Source organism: Ciconia boyciana, chromosome 2 (assembly GCF_034638445.1).
Source record: "Ciconia boyciana chromosome 2, ASM3463844v1, whole genome shotgun sequence".
Taxonomy (NCBI): domain Eukaryota; kingdom Metazoa; phylum Chordata; class Aves; order Ciconiiformes; family Ciconiidae; genus Ciconia; species Ciconia boyciana.
In genome coordinates, this window is record NC_132935.1 from 63,719,952 (window position 1) to 63,740,877 (window position 20,926).

Here is a 20,926-nt window from a genome sequence, read left to right on the forward strand (position 1 = left end):
ATTTTATGTTGTTTTGTGGTTGTTTTTTTTTCCTAAGAAGCTGTTTAGCAGCAAGAAATGAAAATAATTAAAAAAGCCCAAACCCTCCATGACTGTTGTAGATACTACTTTAAAATGGACCATTCCACACAGATGTAATTCATTCATTTAAGATGTTTCAGCAATGAAAACATGGAGATTAAGCATCCCATTTTCCTGTCCTTGAGTTGTACCATACTAGGTAGATAACAGGCTTCAGCAGCCTGCAGAGCTACTAGCTCCACATAACCTGTATGGATTTACTTCAGAGAATGGCATAGGGTAAAATAGTTTCAGCTGAGATTTCAGCTCCCAGTCTACCCCTCAGTCACCCCTGATCAGCTCAGCAAGTAATATCATTCTATGATACAGTTACGGTCTTAAAATGATGCAGCTCCTTTAGGCAAGGGATGTATCATAGATTTTGGTTAAAGTGGTTTTGGCATTTGATTTATAAAGTTACACTGACTAGCTTGAGAGTGGTTGAGAGTAAAAACATCCTAAGAGAATAAAAAGTTGCCCTTTTGAATTTATGAAACCAAACACCAGGAAGGAAAGACCTTAGACTTTTCATTATTGTTATTTAGGAATGTAACTGAGATCAAAATAGACACAAGTACCTGGGTGGCTGTTACTTCAATGAACTACATCATTCTTTTGGCTCGTTGTGTTAACAGGAAGGTAGGAAAGAAGTAAAGTTTAAAAGAAAAGTTAATCCCAAAGAAGGCAGGGCTATATGAAAAAAGAAAAAATATATTTTGAAATAATTCTCATTTCCTTCAACCCCATGCTCAATTCAAAGATTTTTCTTTTGGTCCCCTTTTGCTGATGCTCTAGTCAGGGTAGAGTAAAGAAAGGGAATAAAGCTGTATTTGAAGATTTTCTACACAACCTACACAATTCTGTACCTATTTAGGAAAAGAGAGACATTTTTTCAGCACCTTAATTATTCTTATGTCCTCAGGACAGTTCAAGAGCATATTTCTACATTTTTTTCTTTGTTTTCTCAACACAGCATTGCAGAAGTTCCTTTACCTCAAGAATGGGTTAGAAGTCCTTAGAAATGGAGGTAGGAGAAACAAAGATGCTATATTTTAAGGAAGCACTACTGTCTCTTAAACTTACATTGTGATGTCTTCCCAAAAGCTCCATTCCCAGACTGCAAAATCTTCCACAGAATTTTGCAGCCAAGGGATGAAGATGGTTGAGAAAATTAGAAGATTTAAAAGCAAGAACAAAAAATAATGCCAAAACTATCTACTTGACAAATGTGTTCTGACAAAGTATCTTTTGTTTGCTTTGTTGTCTTCTTTTTTTCCTTTTTTTTCAGTTCATAAGTTCTTCAGGTTGGGACCTTGTCTTCATACATGTCTATAAGGCACCTACGACACACAGTGATACATAAATAACATATATTGTATCACAATTAATAGCCAACATCTCCCTTGAAAATCCATGGGGTTATTCTGCTGTTAAAATGATGTTGACAAAATCAGCATTAACGTGCACAGACTCATTCTCTCTGGCTTCAGGAGGCCCTTGAGAATGGAGTTAGGTAGGATCACTCTGGCCAATGGCTTCTGAGGAAGTGGAGTTGCCATTAGGACAAGATGCTTAAGGGGTGCTGCAGAGAAGCTGTAACTCTACAATGATATCTATGCCTCAAAAGATTTCAGGTCATCCATGAGTTAAGAGGGACATACTCTTGCCAGAAGGCAAATCTCATCCCCTCACTGCACTCACAGTAAAAATTCAAGAGCTTAAAAAGCATCAGGTTTTGCTTCTCACTGAGTATTACTCTGCTGGAGCAGTAGGCAGCTGATCTATGTACCTGCAGATCTGAAACCACTGCTTATATTGAAGAGAACAAGAATTTATTCCAGCCAATGGAAACTATTTTAGCTACTTTTTTCATTTTACAAACAGGATATAGAAGGCTATTTTTTTCTTTTGAGAGAATTCTAATATCTCTCAGGTTCAAAGTGATATCTCTTGTCTTAGAAAAAGTTAGCATATTCTTTGCAAGATTTCTGTCTTCCACTGCTTAATGGTTTGTACAGTTCTTTGCAGAATGTGAGTATAAAGTGGATAGTAAATTCTTTTGTTCTCATTATTTTAGTACATCTTTCAATATGCTGAAATCAAGCTCCTTACGCTGATTTAGGTATGAGATTACATAGTTCAGGAATTGTTTTCAGAGAGATGAATGATGAACCTTGCATGTAGTGCATGTAGTCAAGGAATGCAGTCAAAGGTAATGGTACAATTGTCTTCTCTTATTAATTCTACTATTCTGGAAAAGTTATTTTCTATGTCTCCATTTACTAATTATAAACAGTAAGTAGCCACACTTACTCATGTTTTTGTGAAGTTTAGTTTCTGACAGTAAAGTCTCAGCTAAAACAAAACAGATTCTGAGCTAGTGTAAGCCAATGCAACTACTCTGCACAGACTGAAACACTCTGACTTAGTTTCATAAAAATGGCTACTGAGTCCTTGCTGTGGAGTCTGATAAATCTATGGACTTGCAGAATTAGCAGACTCCACAGTGCTATAGATCAGTCATAAGCTGGTTTATTGATTCTGGGGACTAAACTCCTGAGATCCTGGGCACAAGAAAGGCATGTTTGTAGTACACCCAGGAGTCTGGAGCATCTTGGAGGGTCCTGGGTCTTCAAGTCCCTCTGAAACAGAACAGGAGTTTGGAGTCCCTTTGAGAATTTAGGTTCAACATTTTCAGAACATAGATTTCATTTACTCCTAAATATTCTTTTTCTAAACCTCATTGTGTTTGAACATATTTCCCTTTCCTTTGGAAATGCTTTAACTCCAAGTAGAACCTTTTTCAGATTTTGTAATTTTCTAATAAACAGAATTTCTGGAAAACAAGCCACTATAAACGTCAAGACTATTCTATTATTTTTAATTATAAAATATTTTCAATTTTCTCTCAAATGAATTCACAAGCTATCTGACCTTTACTCATCTAGGAGAAGTGAATTCCACTTTATTAATATTGAAAAATGCTAGCAGTTTTTTGTTTTGTTTTGTTTTGTTTTCTCTTGTTATGATGTATAATATTTTGGCCCATTGGATAGGATAAATCCAGATCTCCTATACACACATCACTATTAATGAAAAATACCAAATTCCCCTTCTTTGGGGCTGTGTTTAAAGAGAAGCTTCTGCCTCCTACCTCCTATAGGTGCTGTCTCCATAGCCTCTCTGAGGTACTGTGTCAATACAGGTATCATCAGCATCAAGATAACTGAGAATTTCTAGCTGCTCATAGATTTAGTATTATTACTTTAAGTGTGTGCTCTGGAATACATTACTCAGCATTGCTTTCTGTGTAGTTGAATGACTTCTCTCTAGTCTGCTTTCCCAACAGATAAACAACGATATGCTGCCACCACACATTTTAATTGCCACAATAAACCATCCTTTGTTGTCCACACAGGTACAGGACAACTCTAACCCAAGAGAAACCTTCAATCTCTCTCAAAGCCCTAATGATATGGGAAATTATTCTGTACAGAAATTATTGTTTATTCTGTACTCCTGAGCAGTTTTCCATGTGAACTACCTAACATGTGCCATTAAGATGAATGATCTTTAAAGAGATTCCTGTCAAACCGCCTTTTGAGAAACGATCCTGTTCGTAAAAAACTTCATGTTGGGACACAAATCTTTGGTTTAGACCTTATCAGGAATCAGAACTTCCTAACCTGTATATTACATCCTGGTAGAAAAATGTTCATCATAATTTATGGAATGGATTATGAAGTCACAAGAACCCAGTAATGGAGTCCTTTATGGTGCCATACATAGAGAATTCTCCATAATGTAAGGAAATCACACTGATACTGATAAAGTTTAATTAATATAAAATTAAAACACTTCCACACAGAAGCTGTGTATTCAGACCTATAGCGTCTCAGCTAGCAAGACCATTTTACAGAGAGCAACTGAAGTGGATTATGTCATATGCAGTGGAGGAACTATTACTTTTGGAGCTTTATGGCTACATGTTTTCCACAGCTTTAGCTTGTTCATGCATATCTCTGGAGCAAACTGACTGCACTTGTAGCATTTGATCTATTTTTCTACACTTTCTGAGTCAGTAGAAATAAGTCTCCCCACAGTTTCAGCATTCCAAGCAAACTAGAGCTCCAATTTGAAGATGAGAATGCCCTGAAAAGCCTTTTTACACCTAAATCCCAACAGGCGGGAATTTGCATAATAGTCAAGCAACAGTTTTAATCCCAGCACTGCCATCTACTGAAGAGATCATTATAATATGTTTTTCTGGAAGATGCACTTTAATACATAGACAAATTATTATCTCAGTAACTGGATTACTGGATAAATGGAGTTCCTAACCCAATAAAACCATAAGCTATGCTATACAGCCTGGCAAGATGATCAAATGACCTTAAAGTACATATAAAACCAATTATAGGAATGGTGACATTTCAGCAATAGTGAACAGACAAATACCAACTCGCTGTGCCTAGGCCTGCCTTGCTCCTATTGAAGGCAAATAAGTCCCAGCTGAACTAAAGGAGAATAGCATCAATTACTGTTTCAAGTTAGTAAGACTGGATATTAATCAATTAATTGCTTAAAAAGGTACCTGAAACTAATAAGTCAGTGTTCCAAACTCTGGAGGGATCAATGTAAATTGTAGAGCAGAAATACTCTATTGAAAAAACCCACTTTTCCCTAAATAAGAAAATCTAAATAATAACTTAAGAGTGAAAACAGCTTGATCACCTATGGACAACCTCATCCCTGGGGTATCTGCCAGTTCCTCACAGGATGAATGCATTTTAATGACCAGATAACTCACTATATACACCTTGTTTCCTTGCCGAATCAACTCTTGCATGAAGCACCTCTTTATGCTGTTGGTGAACAGATTAGGCCACAACCTATTGATTGCATTTATGTGTCATTGGGTTTACTACACCAGATGGTTTAATGATTTTTCCATCCCGACTTTTCCAAAATTTCTTCTTGAGGAAGCGAGCTGCAATTTCTGGTGAAAAAGTATGGTAGGCCAAGTGCTGGCGACAGAGGAAAGTGCCTTCCTTCTTATTTAGTGTGAGTTGAAAAAACCATTATACAAACAACAGATGAGATATTTGGCATTTTTCCTTAGCCCAACAGTGTGTGTGTCAGGGCACCAATGGGGCTGGTGGCTCCCAGGGCCAGAGCACTCCAAGCTTGGGGGGTCCCCACGGGGTATCAGAGCAGAGCCCATCCCACCACCCCAGCCAGGAGCAGGCAGCCGGGGGGCAGTGGCGGCAGCCCCAGCCCTGGGAATCAGGCACCTCCCTGCACATGGGAATGGGCCAAGGCCGGGCCAGGACATGGGCCTGCAGGTAGGCCTGGTTTGGCAGAGCCCATGGCCAGGGAGGGTCAGGCTGTGGGGAGCTGGAGACTGGCCCTTCTGGGGCATCACTGGGGCAGGGGCTGATGGCCCCGGTGGGCTGACATGGTGTCCTGGGTTGTGGGCAGGGTGGGGGAGCCCCGGGCTAGGCAGGGCTGGCAATGCCTCAGGGCCATGGCAGTGTGTTAGGATGGCTCCTAGTAAGTGCATTCTTCCTTTGGAAGTGTTTGTATTCACTGTGTTTATCTGATCACCGAATTCACAGACTACAACCAAAAAAGAGTTGTTAAAGATACGGTTTTTAACATCCCCCACCTCAAATTGAAAACTTAAATAATCCAACTAAATCTACAGCAGATTTTAAAAAGGTCAGCAAAAGTATAAATTCAAAACATGCATCATTTATTTTTCCATTGTTTTCAGTCAGCTTTTGGGAGCCAGAAGGATTGCAGCTAGCCAGACCATTCGCTGCACGTGGCCAGATCTGGACAAACCACAGCACAGAACGACCATCTCTTTGGAAGAGCAGTGGTCTCGCAAGAAGCGTGCCAAGCACACCGGAGGGAAACAAGGTGAAAGGGGCAGGCTAGCTGGCCCAAAATGAGTCTGATGACATCTTTTGACGGGTCAGGAAAAGAAACCTATTCTTAGGAAGCTATGCACCCTTCACTTCCCACTGGCATTGTTAGGAGGGGATTACTCATGCTGGCTACATTTTCAACAGTTGGTAGAACTGGTGAGTCATTTGCAGAGAATGAGAGGAACTGGCGTAAGTGGAAAGGTTGCTAACAAAAACAAGAGGGTACAAAAGCCCTTGAAATAAACAGAAGCAAGAAAAGAAAAATAAGGAAGTGCTGGGAATTCTGTCCAGTCGATGCATTTTTGAGACAACACACAAAACCTTAAATCTTTCACTTTTTTTTGTGAATTGATTTTTTTATTCTAACTTGGAAACCATCTATAAAAGCTATGTCCCTTTTGCCATGTTCCTACGCTGTCACACCAGACAGTATTTAACATCTCTATGATGCTTTTGTCTTACCAGGTATTTTTTGTATTGCATGATTCCACAGCTTCTTTCACTCTCTTTCCCTATACCTACTTCTCGCTGCAGTGTGACTAGATGCATTACAGGCTCTGAAACCCCATTTATTTGTTCCCTTGTTCACTCTGCACTTTTTTTTGTCTTTCTCTGCATTTTGTTACAACTTTTGCCCCAAGCCTCTCATTCTGTAAATCCTTATTTTCCACTGTTGGAAAAAAATTCTAGTCTCTGACTCTTATTCTAATATTTCAGGACCTGTCCCATGTTTTACACCTATTCTCTTCCCCCATGCCCTATCTATCATTACACTAAATCATTTTTCAGTCCTATTAACAGCACCTTCCAAACAGGATCCCTGCTTTCATTAGGTTCTGTTCTCTTGGCTTCCATGTTCTTCAGTTTGTCATTTCATTTCATTTCTTGTCTCTTCTGGGATATACTTATTCCTGTTTCTTCATATTTGCCTGACTTTCAGGTGCTAGAAAGATACATGATGGTAAAAATATCAGTGAAGAAAGTACATCATTGTTTCTATTGTCAGATTAGCTGGTGCTGAAGCATTGAGATACTGTCCAAATGTCACAGAGTATAATCATAAATTTTCCTCTCCTCTCACCAAGCCTCAGAGAATTAGTATTGGAGATGCCAGCTCAGTATTCTTATCTCTTCACCTATTACCTGTTTCTAAGCAGATTTGGAGTGCATCCTGGATCCAGGATTTTGTAGAAATATTGCAGAGGCTCAGCCAGCCTCTACATTATAACCCCTTGCTACTCACCCATGTGAGTATCAATGGCCAGAGAAAATAAGAGCATATCAAGAGGGGGGTGACCCTGAAGAGCTTGAATGGTTAGCTGGTATCTCCTCAATCTTTTCAGTGAAAGAAAAGGCTCAGGTAGAAGTGAAAGTATACTGTGTGTCAATACCTGCCTGTGTGGCTCGTAACCCGTGCAGGGTTTTCAGGTCTGTGACCACAGGACCCTCTCTCAGGAATAAGGAAAGGTTGTCTCCATCTGACAAAGTGAGGCAAAAGCATTTTTGCAAGCAAGCTTGCCAACTTAAAGACAAAGCCTTTAAACAAGATTTTTGAAGGGATGAAGACCAAATCCTGAGAGAAGTGGAACAATAGGGGGCAAGGAGTCTGCGTGACAACACAATAAAGAAGGTTCTCACACATTCCCTAAGAAAACAGCACAACTGGGGACCTCTCTCAAGTGCCTGGCCATGAACTCCTCCAGCATGAGAAAAAAGAATAGAGGAATTAGAAGTTGTGAGCAGTTGCAGGGTAACAGAAGCATGGTGGTATAGTTCACATGACTGGAGCACTGCAAAAGGTGGATACAGGTTCTTTAGGAAGCACAGATTGGGAATGGGAGGAAGAGACATTATGCTCTATGCAGAAGAGCAACTTGAATGCATGGAGCTTTGCCATGAAATGGTCCACAAGCCAGCTGAGAGTTTATAGGTCAGGATCAAAGGGAGCTGATGAGGAAACTGTTGTGATGGGTTTCTGCTACAGACCTCCTGATCAAGAAGCAAAATAAGACGCAGCCTTCTTTAGATGACTGAAAGAAGCCTTGCAATCAGGAAGACGATTAAAAATATTGATTGGGCATGGAATTGGGAAAGCTAAAACCCTGCTGCAATTGAAATTGACAAGGAATGTGAATGGCAAAAATAAAGACCTCTGTAAGTATATTTACAGGAAGGCCAGGGGATCTTGTGATGAGGATATGGAAAGGATTGCGGTGTTCAAAGCTTTGTTTGCCAAGGTCTTTACTGATAGGGTATACCCTTCAGCTTTCCAATTCTCTGTGCCTAGTGGCAGAATAGTCTGAGAGACTGAGGTACTATGGTAGGGAAAAATTAGTTAAGGGTCAATTGACCAAATAAATTGATTATGCAGTTCATGAGACCACATGAGATACATCTGATGTTGATGAGGGAGCTTGGCCAAAGTCACCTTTCAAAAACTAGGTGACGAGGAGAGGTCCCTAGTGACTAGAGAATGGAAAGTGTCACATCACTCTTCAAGAACAGCAAGAAAGAGGGTCTGGGACATTAGAGACTGGACAGCCTCACTTCAGTCTCCTGGAAGATTATGGAGCAAATCTGCATATGGAAGTCATTCATAAGCACATGAAAGACAAGAAGAAGAATGGGAACAACCACAATGGATTTACAAAGGGAAAATAATGCCTGACCAGCCTGATTGCCCTCTCTGATGACTGGCTTGGTGAACAGGGCATGCTATTTACCTTGACTTTATAATGACTTTCGACATGGTCTCCCATTGTGTCTTTGTAGCCAAGCTAAAGAGATATGGACTGGATGCATAGACTACAAGATGGATGGAAAACTAGTTGGATCAGGAGGCTCAAAGGGTAATGGGTAGCAGCTTGAAATCCATTTGCCAGATGGTTACTAGAGACTTTCCTCACAGGTGAGTACTAGGGCTGCTACCATTTAATATCTACCTGGATGACAGGGCGAAATGCACCCTCAGCAAGTCTGTGGGTGAAACCAAATTTAGAGGAAGAAATTGATATGCTAAACAGGGCTGCTGTTCAGTGGGACTTTGACAGACTGGGCTGACAGAAACTCATGAAGTTCAACAAAGGCAAGCAGAAAGTCCTAAACCTGGGATGAAATATCCACATGCAGCAGTATTGTTTGGGGCTGACTGGATAGAAATAAGTTTTGCAGAAAAAAATTTGAGATCCTGAGGTAACAAGTGGAACATCAGTCAGCAGTGCAGCCTTGCAGCAATAAAGTTTTATTGCATAGTTGGATGTATTAGCAAGAGCATAGCCAGCAGATCAAGATTCTCCATATTTGGCACTTGTGACCACATCTGGAGTATCCTGCTCAGTTTTGGTTTCCCAGTACAGGAAAGGCAGTGACACTGGGGAGTAAGTCTGGAACAGGAACATCAAGATGGTAAGTTGCCCAAGAGCCTATGGACATTTTTTTTAATAGATCATTAAATCTATATTATTGGGCAGTTATATATAGCTGGGAACTTATTTTTCAGTCTAGATTCATTCACTACGTATACTGTTTACAATAAAGCATACAGTGATTTGCAATCTTTGGTCCAGCACCAGTGTGCTCTTGAGATACTGAGTCTGTACTTTGCCATGCCAACTAAATGTTGCCTGAAGTTGTCTTTCGCTGCACCTGGCTGCCTTGGGCGTGGATAGAGTACAGCAGTACAGCCTATATCCAACAGATACCCTGAGCCTGGCTCTTTCTAAGCATGATGTAGACACTTTAAGCCTTATTTACAGTAAATCTGCCAATCAGTAGTGTGGTAAAAAAGCCTGCTGCTTATGGGTTTAACATGCTAAAGTGCACTTGCAAATCAACTTTCAATCACTTAGTTCAGACATAACCTATGAAGCTCTGAAAAACATTAGTGCACAGGTAAAAGGCATGCAACAGGCAAATGCCTTAAAGAGGATCTGGACATGGAGGCAAATAAGTAAGGCTCTTTTCACTGCCAGTAAAAATTAGATCATGCTATATAGTGCATGGGGGTTCCATTTCTATTTTCAGGAGGTAAGCTACTTCTTGACTGAGGGGAAGCAAAAAATACCAAAATGTTTATCTAGCTTTTTATAACATATCCAGTGGTTTGAAATGTATTAGCTGCACTCTGATCTCTGACTGTCATAGCTCTGTAAAGATAATTTTGTAAAGTTTGCTAAGGAATAGCTTAGATATTTGTTATGTAGTGCATCATTCCATGCTTGAGTGGAATACCCTGTGTAATATATCTGTATTGAGCCACTGTCTTTATAAACAGTTTGGTACAATCACTAATCACATGTGCATGTTTAATCTCATCTAAATTGCATACACATTTTAATGTAATTTTGTTAATTACATCAAAGTTAGAACTCTGGGACAGTTACATACAAATGTTTGTCACTTATAGCCATGGTTCACACATGTACGTGCGTATGTGTATCAATATGCTTTTGAGATTGGTATGTGTGCAAAGAAAAGTTAGCGACCTTTCTGTCTCTTAGGAAGGTTTCTTCCCTTCCTCTTGGATTCCTGCAGACTGTTCTCTCTTTCTCACAAGGTGTTTATGTTAAAAGATCACTCAGGTACTTGAAAATCTGGTTTCTCACTTTTGTCCAGTGCCCTAACACCTATATGAGAAGGTCTGTATTTTCTAAACAGACTGTAAAAGAAAAAGGGGAGATTCCTAGTATCCCTGTTCATGGGGTTATTTTAGATGGATTTAAGAAAACAGAGAGGTGCGAAGTCACTTGGTTATGCAAATCATGCTCTCTGAGACAACAGACTGAATGGGATCAAAATATTTACCAGAAATCACTGATTCGTGGTAAATTCACCAATTTCCCACTCTTTTTTTTTTTTTCAATTTATTTAGATTTCTATTTTTTCTTAACTAGACTGGGTTCCCCTATCTGAGAGTTCTGGCTGCAGAACTGAGGGATGAGATAACTTGTGAGCAGCCAACTAAAGCTGCCATCTTTTTGCATGAACAAGGTTTCACACAGTTATGAATGGAAAAGCATTATTTTAAAAAATACTCTTAAAAAATTCAACATTAGGAGCCTTTGACATATGAATGAAAGGGTAAGAGAGGGCAGGATAAGAGAAATGAAAGTGTCTTAGAGAGGCAAGTGCAGTGGGAATCTCCTTTTCTCTACTGAATAGTTTTAGCACAGTCCATGTACTATAAGAAAACAATAGAAACCATTGCAAAGAAGAAAAATTGATGCTTTCCCTACCCAGGTGAAGTAATTAGGGAAGACCAGTTTTACTAGACAGTCAGGATTAAGGGACAATTGTATCTAGAGAGATTTATAAAGTCTAATGAGAACACATAGCTCTCCAGAAAAGTTAGCATAGGCAAGAAGCCAGCCATTAAGAGAGTCTAGCTATACACATTTAAACTCCATCCTAAAATACTCCCAGTCATACTATTATGAACAGGGTGAGAAAATTCTGCTGTTGGTAACAATAAATAATTTAAGAGAAATTGAAAGATTCTTTTTTAAGTAATTTCTTACATATTTTCTCTGGCACAAAAGCCTGTAGGAGCAACATAAGTTCTGTGCTTGGTTATTTCTCCTAGTGAACATATACAAAGTTGGAAAACACCTTATCCTTTATCCACTGAAGTCACTGTATTCTTAGTTCTGATATGTGACAATATAATGCATCTCTATACAGAAAACAGTTACACAACCAAAATTAAGTCAGCATATAAGGATTATTGTTGCTAAACAACTAAGTAGAGGGACATATTTTCTCTTTCAGTTACAATATGTATCACAGGTTTCCCATCCAGTGTCAGTAGGACAAATTGAACCTCTAGTCTGTGATATCCCCATCCGATGCTTTGAAGCAATTCCCACACAGCACTATAGGTTCACTTGTCACAAAAGCTTTCAACAGAACTTGAGGCAATGAAAGTCTTTTATTAATAACTCTATGCTTCACTCTACCCTAATATTACCTAAACCGTGGCAGCTCTCAGCACTGAAATGTATACTGCCGTTTGCTATTACTCTGTGTACTTTTAGATGTAAGCAAAGATAAACAATTTTAGGTTTAGAATGACAATAAATAAAATAACAATTAATTTGTTGGGGTGATGCTTCAGAGAAAGGAAGGCCAAACTCTATGGAAAAAAGTCAGCTCTCTCTCAATCCATTCCTAGCTAAAAATGCATGTTTTACATGCATGCGTACATATATATATTTATGCACGTGTGTGTATATTCATACACAGAGAAATAAAAGTATTTCAAAGAAGTAGTTTTAATTAATTTAAATAAATATATTATGTTTCTGTTGAGTCATTATATCAATACTCTGAACAAGAGTCTTTTATTACAGCTGATCTCACAAAATAACTTAAATTATTTTTTAGATTCCCATAGTAAAAATAACACTTCATTATTACAATGGAAGTAGCATCAGTCAGTAACATTAGTTTAAAACTTAACTTTAGTATTTCCTGAATTTTAAAGCATTTGTCAATATGACCTGAATTTCTGTTGATGAAGGTTTTTTTTTTTAATGCAGAATTCATAATAGTACTCATTATTTGCTTCTCCATGCTTTGTTAGGCTATTATTTATATTATTTGTGGTATGTAATCTGCAGAGACCCAGCAAGTTAGGCACCTTTATTTTGTTGATGAATAGCAGAGGGGATTCACAAAATACTTTAATGTATATTACCTAGGAAGAAATGGGTTATGTTAGATATACTTGGTATGTGAAGTGTATTTTCATTATTACACTCAAATAGTATAAAATACAATTAGTGGTCTTTGGATTTTATTGATAATGGCTAATAAGAAAAGAGTGCATTATTATATTGGATAAGACCGTAAACTTTACTGTTTTGAGAATGGATTTAAAACATGCGTTCAAATTATATTTGTAGGATTTTGATTACATTATCAGAATTATGATTAGTGTTGAAATACATTTAAACTGAAAAACGATTATTGTGTTAACTAAGGGTTTGCACTGATTATTGTCACTGATTTTTAAAGTAAACGTAACAGTAGATCATTACCAAAATCCAAACCCTACAATTCAGGCCAAATACTATTGACGTTTTTCATAAGCTCCTCTATAGAGGAATGGACTTTACTGAAGCAAGTAAAAAAAACAGGATTAGCCTCTTCGTTGAAATGACAATATATTTATTTTACTATGATTTTACTATTTGCTGATACTTGATTATATAAGTAGGTGATCAAAAGGTTTGCCTATCATCTGCCCAGCCACCTAGTCTGTGTCTAACTATAGTCGCGATGGGTATCAATAGTTCTCAGGAGTTTATAGCCTGTTAATGTGATCTAGTTAACAGGTGGCCAGGAATCATAAAGTTCTGTTTTGAGCATTCTGACAGATGAAGACAAGTCAAATAAAAGAATCTGCTCCATTAAGAAAATGGCTATTTTACAATGAATCATTATTATTTACCACCATGATTAAAAATGGGCATGACTCATCTCATCAAACATGATCCTGGAACAATTGTTCAAGACAGTGTGTGGTTCCAAATCTAGAAATTATGCATTGTCTCAAAGACATTCCTTGGCCTTTCAACAATAAATAAAAACAGGTGAATCAATTGTTTTTCTTTAGTTATGTATAACTGTTTAATGGACTTTAGCTGACAAGTCATTACCCATGAAAATTATGAAGTATTTTAATGACACTGATTTTTGAGTGCTTGTTAACACTAGAAAGTTATCCTGGATTGAAGCAGACTATTAATTATAACAGCTATTTTTAAACGATGCTACCTGTGACCCTGCCTATTCCAGAAATGAATGTCACATTACAAGGACATGAAACCATTTTCAGCTATTTCTGAATAACTCCATCAGTAAACAAGTCATTTTAGCCTATCTTCTACTTTGACAGATTGTCCAAGATACAAATTTGGTCAATAAAAACAAAATGTTCTTTTTAAAAGTTAAAAAAGTCACAGCCAACAAACACTGTGTAACTTCTAAACAACTACCTCGTTTCGTGTCTCTGTCTCTCTCCTCCTCCCACCCAAAATAAACAGATCCAGCTTGCAAGATGCTGACCAGTAATGAGGGACACTGCACATCTGTCACACCCACTGCCTCAGGGGGAGGTAAGAGCACATAGGTTTTTGCAAGACCGTGTTCAAACTGTGGATATAAAACTCAAAAACCTAGAGGAAGGCAACAAAGCATATGATGAGTATTTATTATTCCTAATACAGGTCCCGGTTTCTACCCTGTGAAAAGTATGCGGAAGAAACACTAAAAGAGTGGTTCCCAAAAACACCCAGGTGAAGATTGTTCCCTGGAAGGGAAACAGTCAAACAGACAGTGTTTTCATAGGAATATTTTATGATCGTGTTACACAGCAGCTTATGAGAAAGTTTGAAAGCTGTTGGAAGGAATATTGTGTTATTCCACAGGAATCAGAGCCGGTTTTGTGCCATTGGCCTCCTTCACTACCATATGTGTTTTACACTTATTAACTCTCATGGTGCCCCTCAACATTAAATTTACACCAACTCTGAATGTTACCCAATCAATTCATTTATATAAATTACTTTAGATAAGCCTACTCTTAATCTGCTGGGAGGCTCCTTTAAGTGGTTTCACCGAATATTTTTTGTTGCATTCTACAGTGCTGCTGTTGTACATGTTCCCCCTCTGACATAAACTATATAATGATATCCACACCTTATATGTATATCAAAACGTCTGCTGTTTCCAATGACAAGTAGATTGCACCTTCTCAAACTCCAATACAAAATTAAGTAAAAGGGGAAAGGGAATAAATATTGCAAAGAACATTAAGAAAAAAAAAGCACCATGATTGTAATTAGTGTACAATAAGAATTTACTGTCAATTTACCATTTAATTTAACTGTTTATATAACAGTTATATAAACTAACTCTATAGCTTAGCATGAAGGACACATGAGTAGAAGAGGGAGAGAGGCAGTATATTAGAGACTTTCTTGAAATTCAGAAGAAGATTGGTTATCATATACACATATTTAGCTTTATAAAATAAGCATGGTCAAAATTACTGAACTTGAATACATGAAGTTGGATATTCAGATTCTGCAGCTTCAGTGGCTTAAGAAACTTCCAAGAATATGTCCAAGGAAAACCTTGTCATTGGCCTCATTTGGCTTAGAAGAGAGACAGAACTAAGATGTCATTGCCTTATTCAAGCCAGATGAACTGAGATAAATGGGACAGTGATTATGGCAGGCAGAATTTCAAAATAAGACTGAGGAAACGTAATAGAAACTGAAAACCTGGGACCTTGAACCCACCTTGTGTGTCTATTTTCTTGAGAGATGTGATCAAGTTTTAAACACAAAAACTTAAAGTAGTTTTACAATATCTACCATTAAGAAGACAACTGTTTTCATAACTATTTTTGTATTTTAATAGAAAAAGGTTGCTGCTGACTCAGGTTTTATTTCATGTATTTAAACATAGCCCTGTGATATTTTGCAGCTAGAAACATTGCAGTCATGCCAATGCACAAGGGGGAACTAGAAAATGCAACCCATTAAAAAACAAACCTGAAACCCATTCATTCAGTAACCGGCAAAGTAAAACGCCAAAGCAAACAAACAGCATCAATGGTGAAAATACACAAATATATTCAATATTAAATTGACTTACGTTTTAGTCATCTGAGGTATCATAAGCAACACAGATAAGGGGTTTTTTAAGAATATATGACTTTAATTGACTTTGTCCCTTTAATGATAAATTTACAATGAAAATGACACGTCCACCATAATTTTGAAATACAACATAGCTACCACCGATTTGCTGCAAATGCCTTTGCATTATATTTGTTTGTGGCAGAGGAGTAAATTTGACAAAAATAAATTCTTATACACATCCACCCTTGTGGGATTAATAGCAAGATGAAATATTTCAAATTAAATAAATGAAGATAAAAATCATATAAAATAATATAAACATTCCTCCTGGACCTCGTCAAGCAAGATTTTCCTCAGCACGCTAACACCAATCTTCATTTAAAAAGTGAAGAAGCAAGATCTGTTTATTGAGAATGAGGCAAAAGGATGCAATTGACATTGGCCTGATATTTTACCTCTTGTTGATTCGGGTAATAACTTTTCCTAACCTCCAATATCAATGTCAGTCCACCCCCAGAACTCTGAGGCTATTTATATTGGGAAGAGCACACACGGCTAATAAATGCACGACACCCGTGCAACTTCTGGTGCATTTGCTGATCCTCTGAGGCCCCTCTCCCAAAGGCTGTCAAAGTCGCTAGTGGCAACTCCTCCGATACTTGCCACGGACAGGTCAAGCAGAGATGGTTTTATTTAATTTGGAAGAGTTTGCTCTGCCATCTCTCCGTGCTCCCACAATGTGTACTCAAGCATTAGTGGACAAATACATCAAATAAATATCAGATAAAAGCACCCAAAATACGCTCAGTAATGCAAAGAAAGGATATATTTTCAGGTATGGTCAGAGAAGATATTCAAAGCCTCCATTGTTGCTTCTAGAAATGTCAGGACAATTCAGAAATGTCAGTTCCTTTACCGGTTTCCAGATTGTAATTGCAGGATCATGTAGCTCTCTCGCTCTTTCTCTCTCTTTCTCTCTCTCTCTAAATAGGTCTATAAAGATCAGCTGGAAAGTGCAGACAGAATTGTTCACTGGTTAGCTTTACTTAGAGCTACAGGGTATATATGTGGTTTGTTGTGTCTTATAGATCAATCTAGCTTACATTTTTAGCACACACAAACAAAAATCAGGAAAAAGAAAAAGTCGATGAAAAACACGAACAACACAAAACAAATAAGGTTCCAATCGTGCAAATTTTGCTTCACTGGATAAAGCACTTCTTGACACAGTAATGTCCAGAATCCCCCTCCCCCAGAAAAATACAGGACTGAGACTGAAGCCATTCTTTTTTTTTTTTTTCCTTTTTTTTCTTTTTTTTCTTTTTTTTTTCTTTTTTCCTTAAGGCTAGACAACACAAAGAAATAAAGCATGAAAAGAACAACTCATTGGGCTGAACACTTCATTCTTCTGGCTCTCGAGCGAGCCTTTGACAAAGCAATTGTGTGGTCCGGGTTATTTGTCTCATTGGGACAACAACAAGAGAAAGAAAAAGAGGAAAAAATGAAAGAGAGGAAAAAATAAAAAATAATAAGAAAGTCAATGATCCCAACAATAAAATCCGAAATTGACTTTACAATCACAGGTACAAATTGCTCAGGTCGATAATTTCATTTCTCCTAAAGATCACTGTCGTCTAAAACTAATTAGAGGCGCAGGTTCCCGAGGAATTGTCAATATTCAAAGCAAATGTTGGAGTTTAGAAGGTTATCATTCTTCTACCATGACAGTCTGACGGGGTGACTGGAAATATTGTCATGTGCTGCCAAGTTCAGGGTGTTGTTAACGACTGAATCCTTGCTCCAGCTCATGGATCTGTCTCCTATTTGGCCTTCTTTTATAGTGGAAAGACTAAGAAGCCAGAAAAGGTTGAATATTTCCACCCTCCCATGAGGTTACCCCTTTCCAGTTTGAGATGCACTTTGTCTTCTCTTTCCATGTGGAGCAAGACCCCATTGCTGGCTGCTTCTCTGGTGACGTCCTGATCCCCTGCAAAAGCTGAAATCACTGGGTAGCCGTTTTGCATTAAACTTACCTAAAAAGTGCAAAGAGAGAGAATCTGAGTTTTCTCAACACTCTCAATGACTTTTTTGCCCTGTGCATATCACTGAACTTTTGTGCAGGTTAGAAACAACGTTGAATTAAGGTAAAGCAATGTGTGATTTCTGCCATGCATACAGATCCCTTTAACCAAAATAACCTACAGTCTCGTTCTACACTTGCTGGTTTTGTAAATGCACCTTAGTGTCTAGAAAGGAGCATTTGGAAAAAAAAAAAAAAAAGCATCTTCTTTAGATCACAACCCACCTGGATGGTTTGTCTGTTATAGACCTTGACCACGTGGAAACTGAAACTATATATCCCTTTTCTCGGTGCTACAAATATACTGGAAGCAAGATCAAAATGGTTGCCAATATTAACTAATACCTGGAAAGTAAACAAACAAACAAACCAAAACAAACAACAACAACAAAAAACAAAAAAAAAGGAGAGAGAGAGAAAGAGAGAAATCAGGCCCCACCTTAGAAAAGCGCCAGTGAAAATCTGACATGAGGTCCATGACCGATATAAAGCCTAGTCGAAATGGCATTTGCAGCACAATTAAAAGTGCACTGCAGGGGAAAGGAGCCAAGTTACAGAGGCATTTAAAAGGCATCACAGTTCATAAAACGATTTAGTTACACAAAAATGATCTCCAAAGCCTGTTAGATGAAGTGCAAATGTCCACACTGCACTGTCAATAAAGCAAAGGTGGCAGAAGCGGGGAGGGGGGGCGGGAGGTGGAGTGAAGGAAAGGAAGGAGGGGAAAGAAGCGAGGAAAAAAACCCCCGAAACTCATCAACTCATAATGCAAATGTGTGTTTTCTAGCTAGCACTACTGAAATCAGACCTGCCCTCGAGTTTAATAGGGTATAGAACTAAAAGCGTACTGCAGAGAGGGGCGAATGAGGAGAGGGGATGCTCAGCAACAGCAACATCTGCCAGCTCACGCCTCTCTGTCCCTCTGGAGGGCTGTGCCGCCTGGCCTGCACCCTCCTCAGGCGGCTAACAATCGGACAACAATCTTAATTTGTCATATACTTCGATGTCTTTTGAAACAAAGAAAAAAGAGTTGAGCCCTCCGGCAGATGTGCAAAGCCTCACTCGGAAGCGGCGGCCGCATCCTGCCCCCGCAGAGGCTGGCGGTGCGGAGCCCGCCGATTTGACGGGGATCCGGCCCCGGCTCATCCGCTCGCTCCCTTTCGGGGCTCCAGCGACGGGCAGCCTGATTTGGCTCAAAAGGCACGGGTAACGAGGGGAGAAAAACCCGCGGGCCCGTGGAGCTCCCGTGCGGCCAGCGGGTGAGCCCCAAGCCGGCTGCTCCGCCGTGCTCGCCCCTGGGCCGCCCCCGCCACGCTCCGCTTTGCGGGCTACAACCTCTGTTTCAATGGAGAAAACTACAAAGCAGGAGGAAACAAAACCAAAACCCAAACCCCCCAAATCCCGAGCCTTTCCTCGCAAATTGCCAAACCCTATTGTTTCCAAGAAAGGGGAATAAAAAAAGAATCCCTTATTGTGGGAACACCGAGGGAGGAACGAACGCCTTCAAACTCCTGAGAACTGAGCATCGTGGGGTAAAGCGTCTAAAACACGCTATACATGAAGCAAGCTCTTTTTTTTTTCCCCCACTCTACTGATCTGACTTTATGAGATCTTGTACGCGAGGAATAGCTGTGCAAACTCATTAGGAGGGACAGGTAGCCAGATGAACGACAGGCGGACAGACAATTAAAAAAAACCCCCCAGATAACACAGTTTACATGTGGTAATTTTGGCTGACTCTGCAATACTACTTCAGGAGTCAGAGGCGGTAGAAAAAAAGTAAATTTCATCGCAAAAATCGAGAGGAAGGATGGGACATGGGCTCCGGGAGGCAAGCAGTGCGGCGGGGAAGGGGCAGGACGCCCAGGCCGGGCTGTCCGCTGCTCTGCCCGGTGTTATGCCGTGCAGGATAACACCGCTCCGTTATAACCCACCAGGGACGTCGTTCGCCTCGTTTGATAACGCGGGAAACACCCGCTTCTTCCTCATCCCTCCCTCCCCCTGAGAGATGCTGTAACATTGCCAAATGCGCTCGGAACAGGCAGATCCGGCGACTCCCCATCGGTAAATCTCTGTCCTCCCCTCTCCCTGAAAATCACCATTTCCGACGGAGCACCGAAGGGGGACGCACACCCTTCCCCCTCGGGTCGTCCCTGACTGCCCGGGGCAATCCTCGGCTGCAAGGCACCCCCGTAAGCGTCCGAGGCGCTCACAGGTTGAAGCACTCTCCGTGCTAGCCATGGGACCGGACAAGAAGTCAGCGTCCCCCCTTCCCACCCCATCACCACCCCAGCAAAACCCCACAGCCACCTAAAAGAACATCCCAAACTCTTTCTAGGGAGTTGAGCTGTAAAACTGCTATTGAGCGGGTGGGTCAGGATGAAAAGATGGAAGGGGAGCAAGAACGAAAAGAAGCGTGTAGTCACGGGGGGCTAGGGGCGGGGATACCCGCGCAGGGAGGCGAGGGGCCGGCCGGCGCGGGGGTGGGGAGCAGCGAAGGCAAAGCAGGCGGCGGCTGACCTGGTCGAAGTAGATGGTCATGGTGCGGTTGCTCATCTCGGAGGGCTCGTGGTTGGTGCTGCGGGTGGCCGAGAAGGCCACCTTGGCGCTGCCCGAGCGCACCGAGATCCCCAGGGAGGATGTGATGGCGCCGTCGGCCGAGGGGCTGGAGTCGCACACCACCAGGCACTTCCCCTCCAGCACGATGGGCTCCGTGTCGTTCTGCGCCCGCACCGGGCACCCGGCGGGCAGCAGCAGCAGCAGCAGCGGCAGCGCCGCCGCCAGGCAGCAGCAGCAGCCGCCCGCCGGCTCCGGCAGCGCCCCCCGCCGCCGCCGCCCCATGCCCAGCGCCGGACCGCCGCCGCTCCCGCTCGCCGCCGCCATGCGGGCGCCCCGCGCCGCCGCCGCCGCGGGCGGGCGGCCGCGGGGAGGCGGAGGGGGCTGCGCGCCTGCTGCCGCCGCGACGCCCTGCGGCCAGCGCTCTGCGGGACGGCGGCTGGGCAGCGGCGGCTGGGGCCGCGCCTTCCTCCCCTTCTCCTCCTCCTCCGCCGCCGCCTCCTCCTCCGCCGCCGCCTCCTCCTCCTCCTCCTCCGCCTCCTCCTCCTCCTCCTCCTCCGCGCGGGACGAAGGAGCCTCCTCACAGGGCGGGCGGCGCGCAGCAGCCTGGCAAGGGCAAAGGCGGCGGTGAAGCAGGGAACCGGGCG

At 41.0% G+C, this 20,926-nt stretch overlaps 1 protein-coding gene across 3 annotated transcripts; it reads right to left on the bottom strand.

Moving 5' to 3' along the window:
- Positions 1-15,488: 15,488 nt before the first annotated feature.
- CBLN2 (cerebellin 2 precursor) lies at positions 15,489-20,587 on the bottom strand. 3 transcript variants are annotated; one of them, XM_072851319.1, is made up of 3 exons: positions 20,244-20,567; positions 17,949-18,068; positions 15,489-16,649 (listed from the first exon to the last, which is right to left on the bottom strand). In XM_072851319.1, the coding sequence occupies exons 1-3, from the start codon at positions 20,562-20,564 to the stop codon at positions 16,485-16,487; spliced, it is 606 nt and encodes a 201-aa protein (XP_072707420.1). In that variant the 5' UTR covers positions 20,565-20,567; the 3' UTR covers positions 15,489-16,484. The 3 variants fall into 3 exon arrangements, with proteins under 3 accessions (XP_072707420.1, XP_072707421.1, XP_072707419.1); XM_072851318.1 differs by having other exon boundaries at positions 15,490-17,676; positions 20,244-20,587; XM_072851320.1 differs by lacking the exon at positions 17,949-18,068 and having other exon boundaries at positions 15,489-17,676.
- Positions 20,588-20,926: the final 339 nt, after the last annotated feature.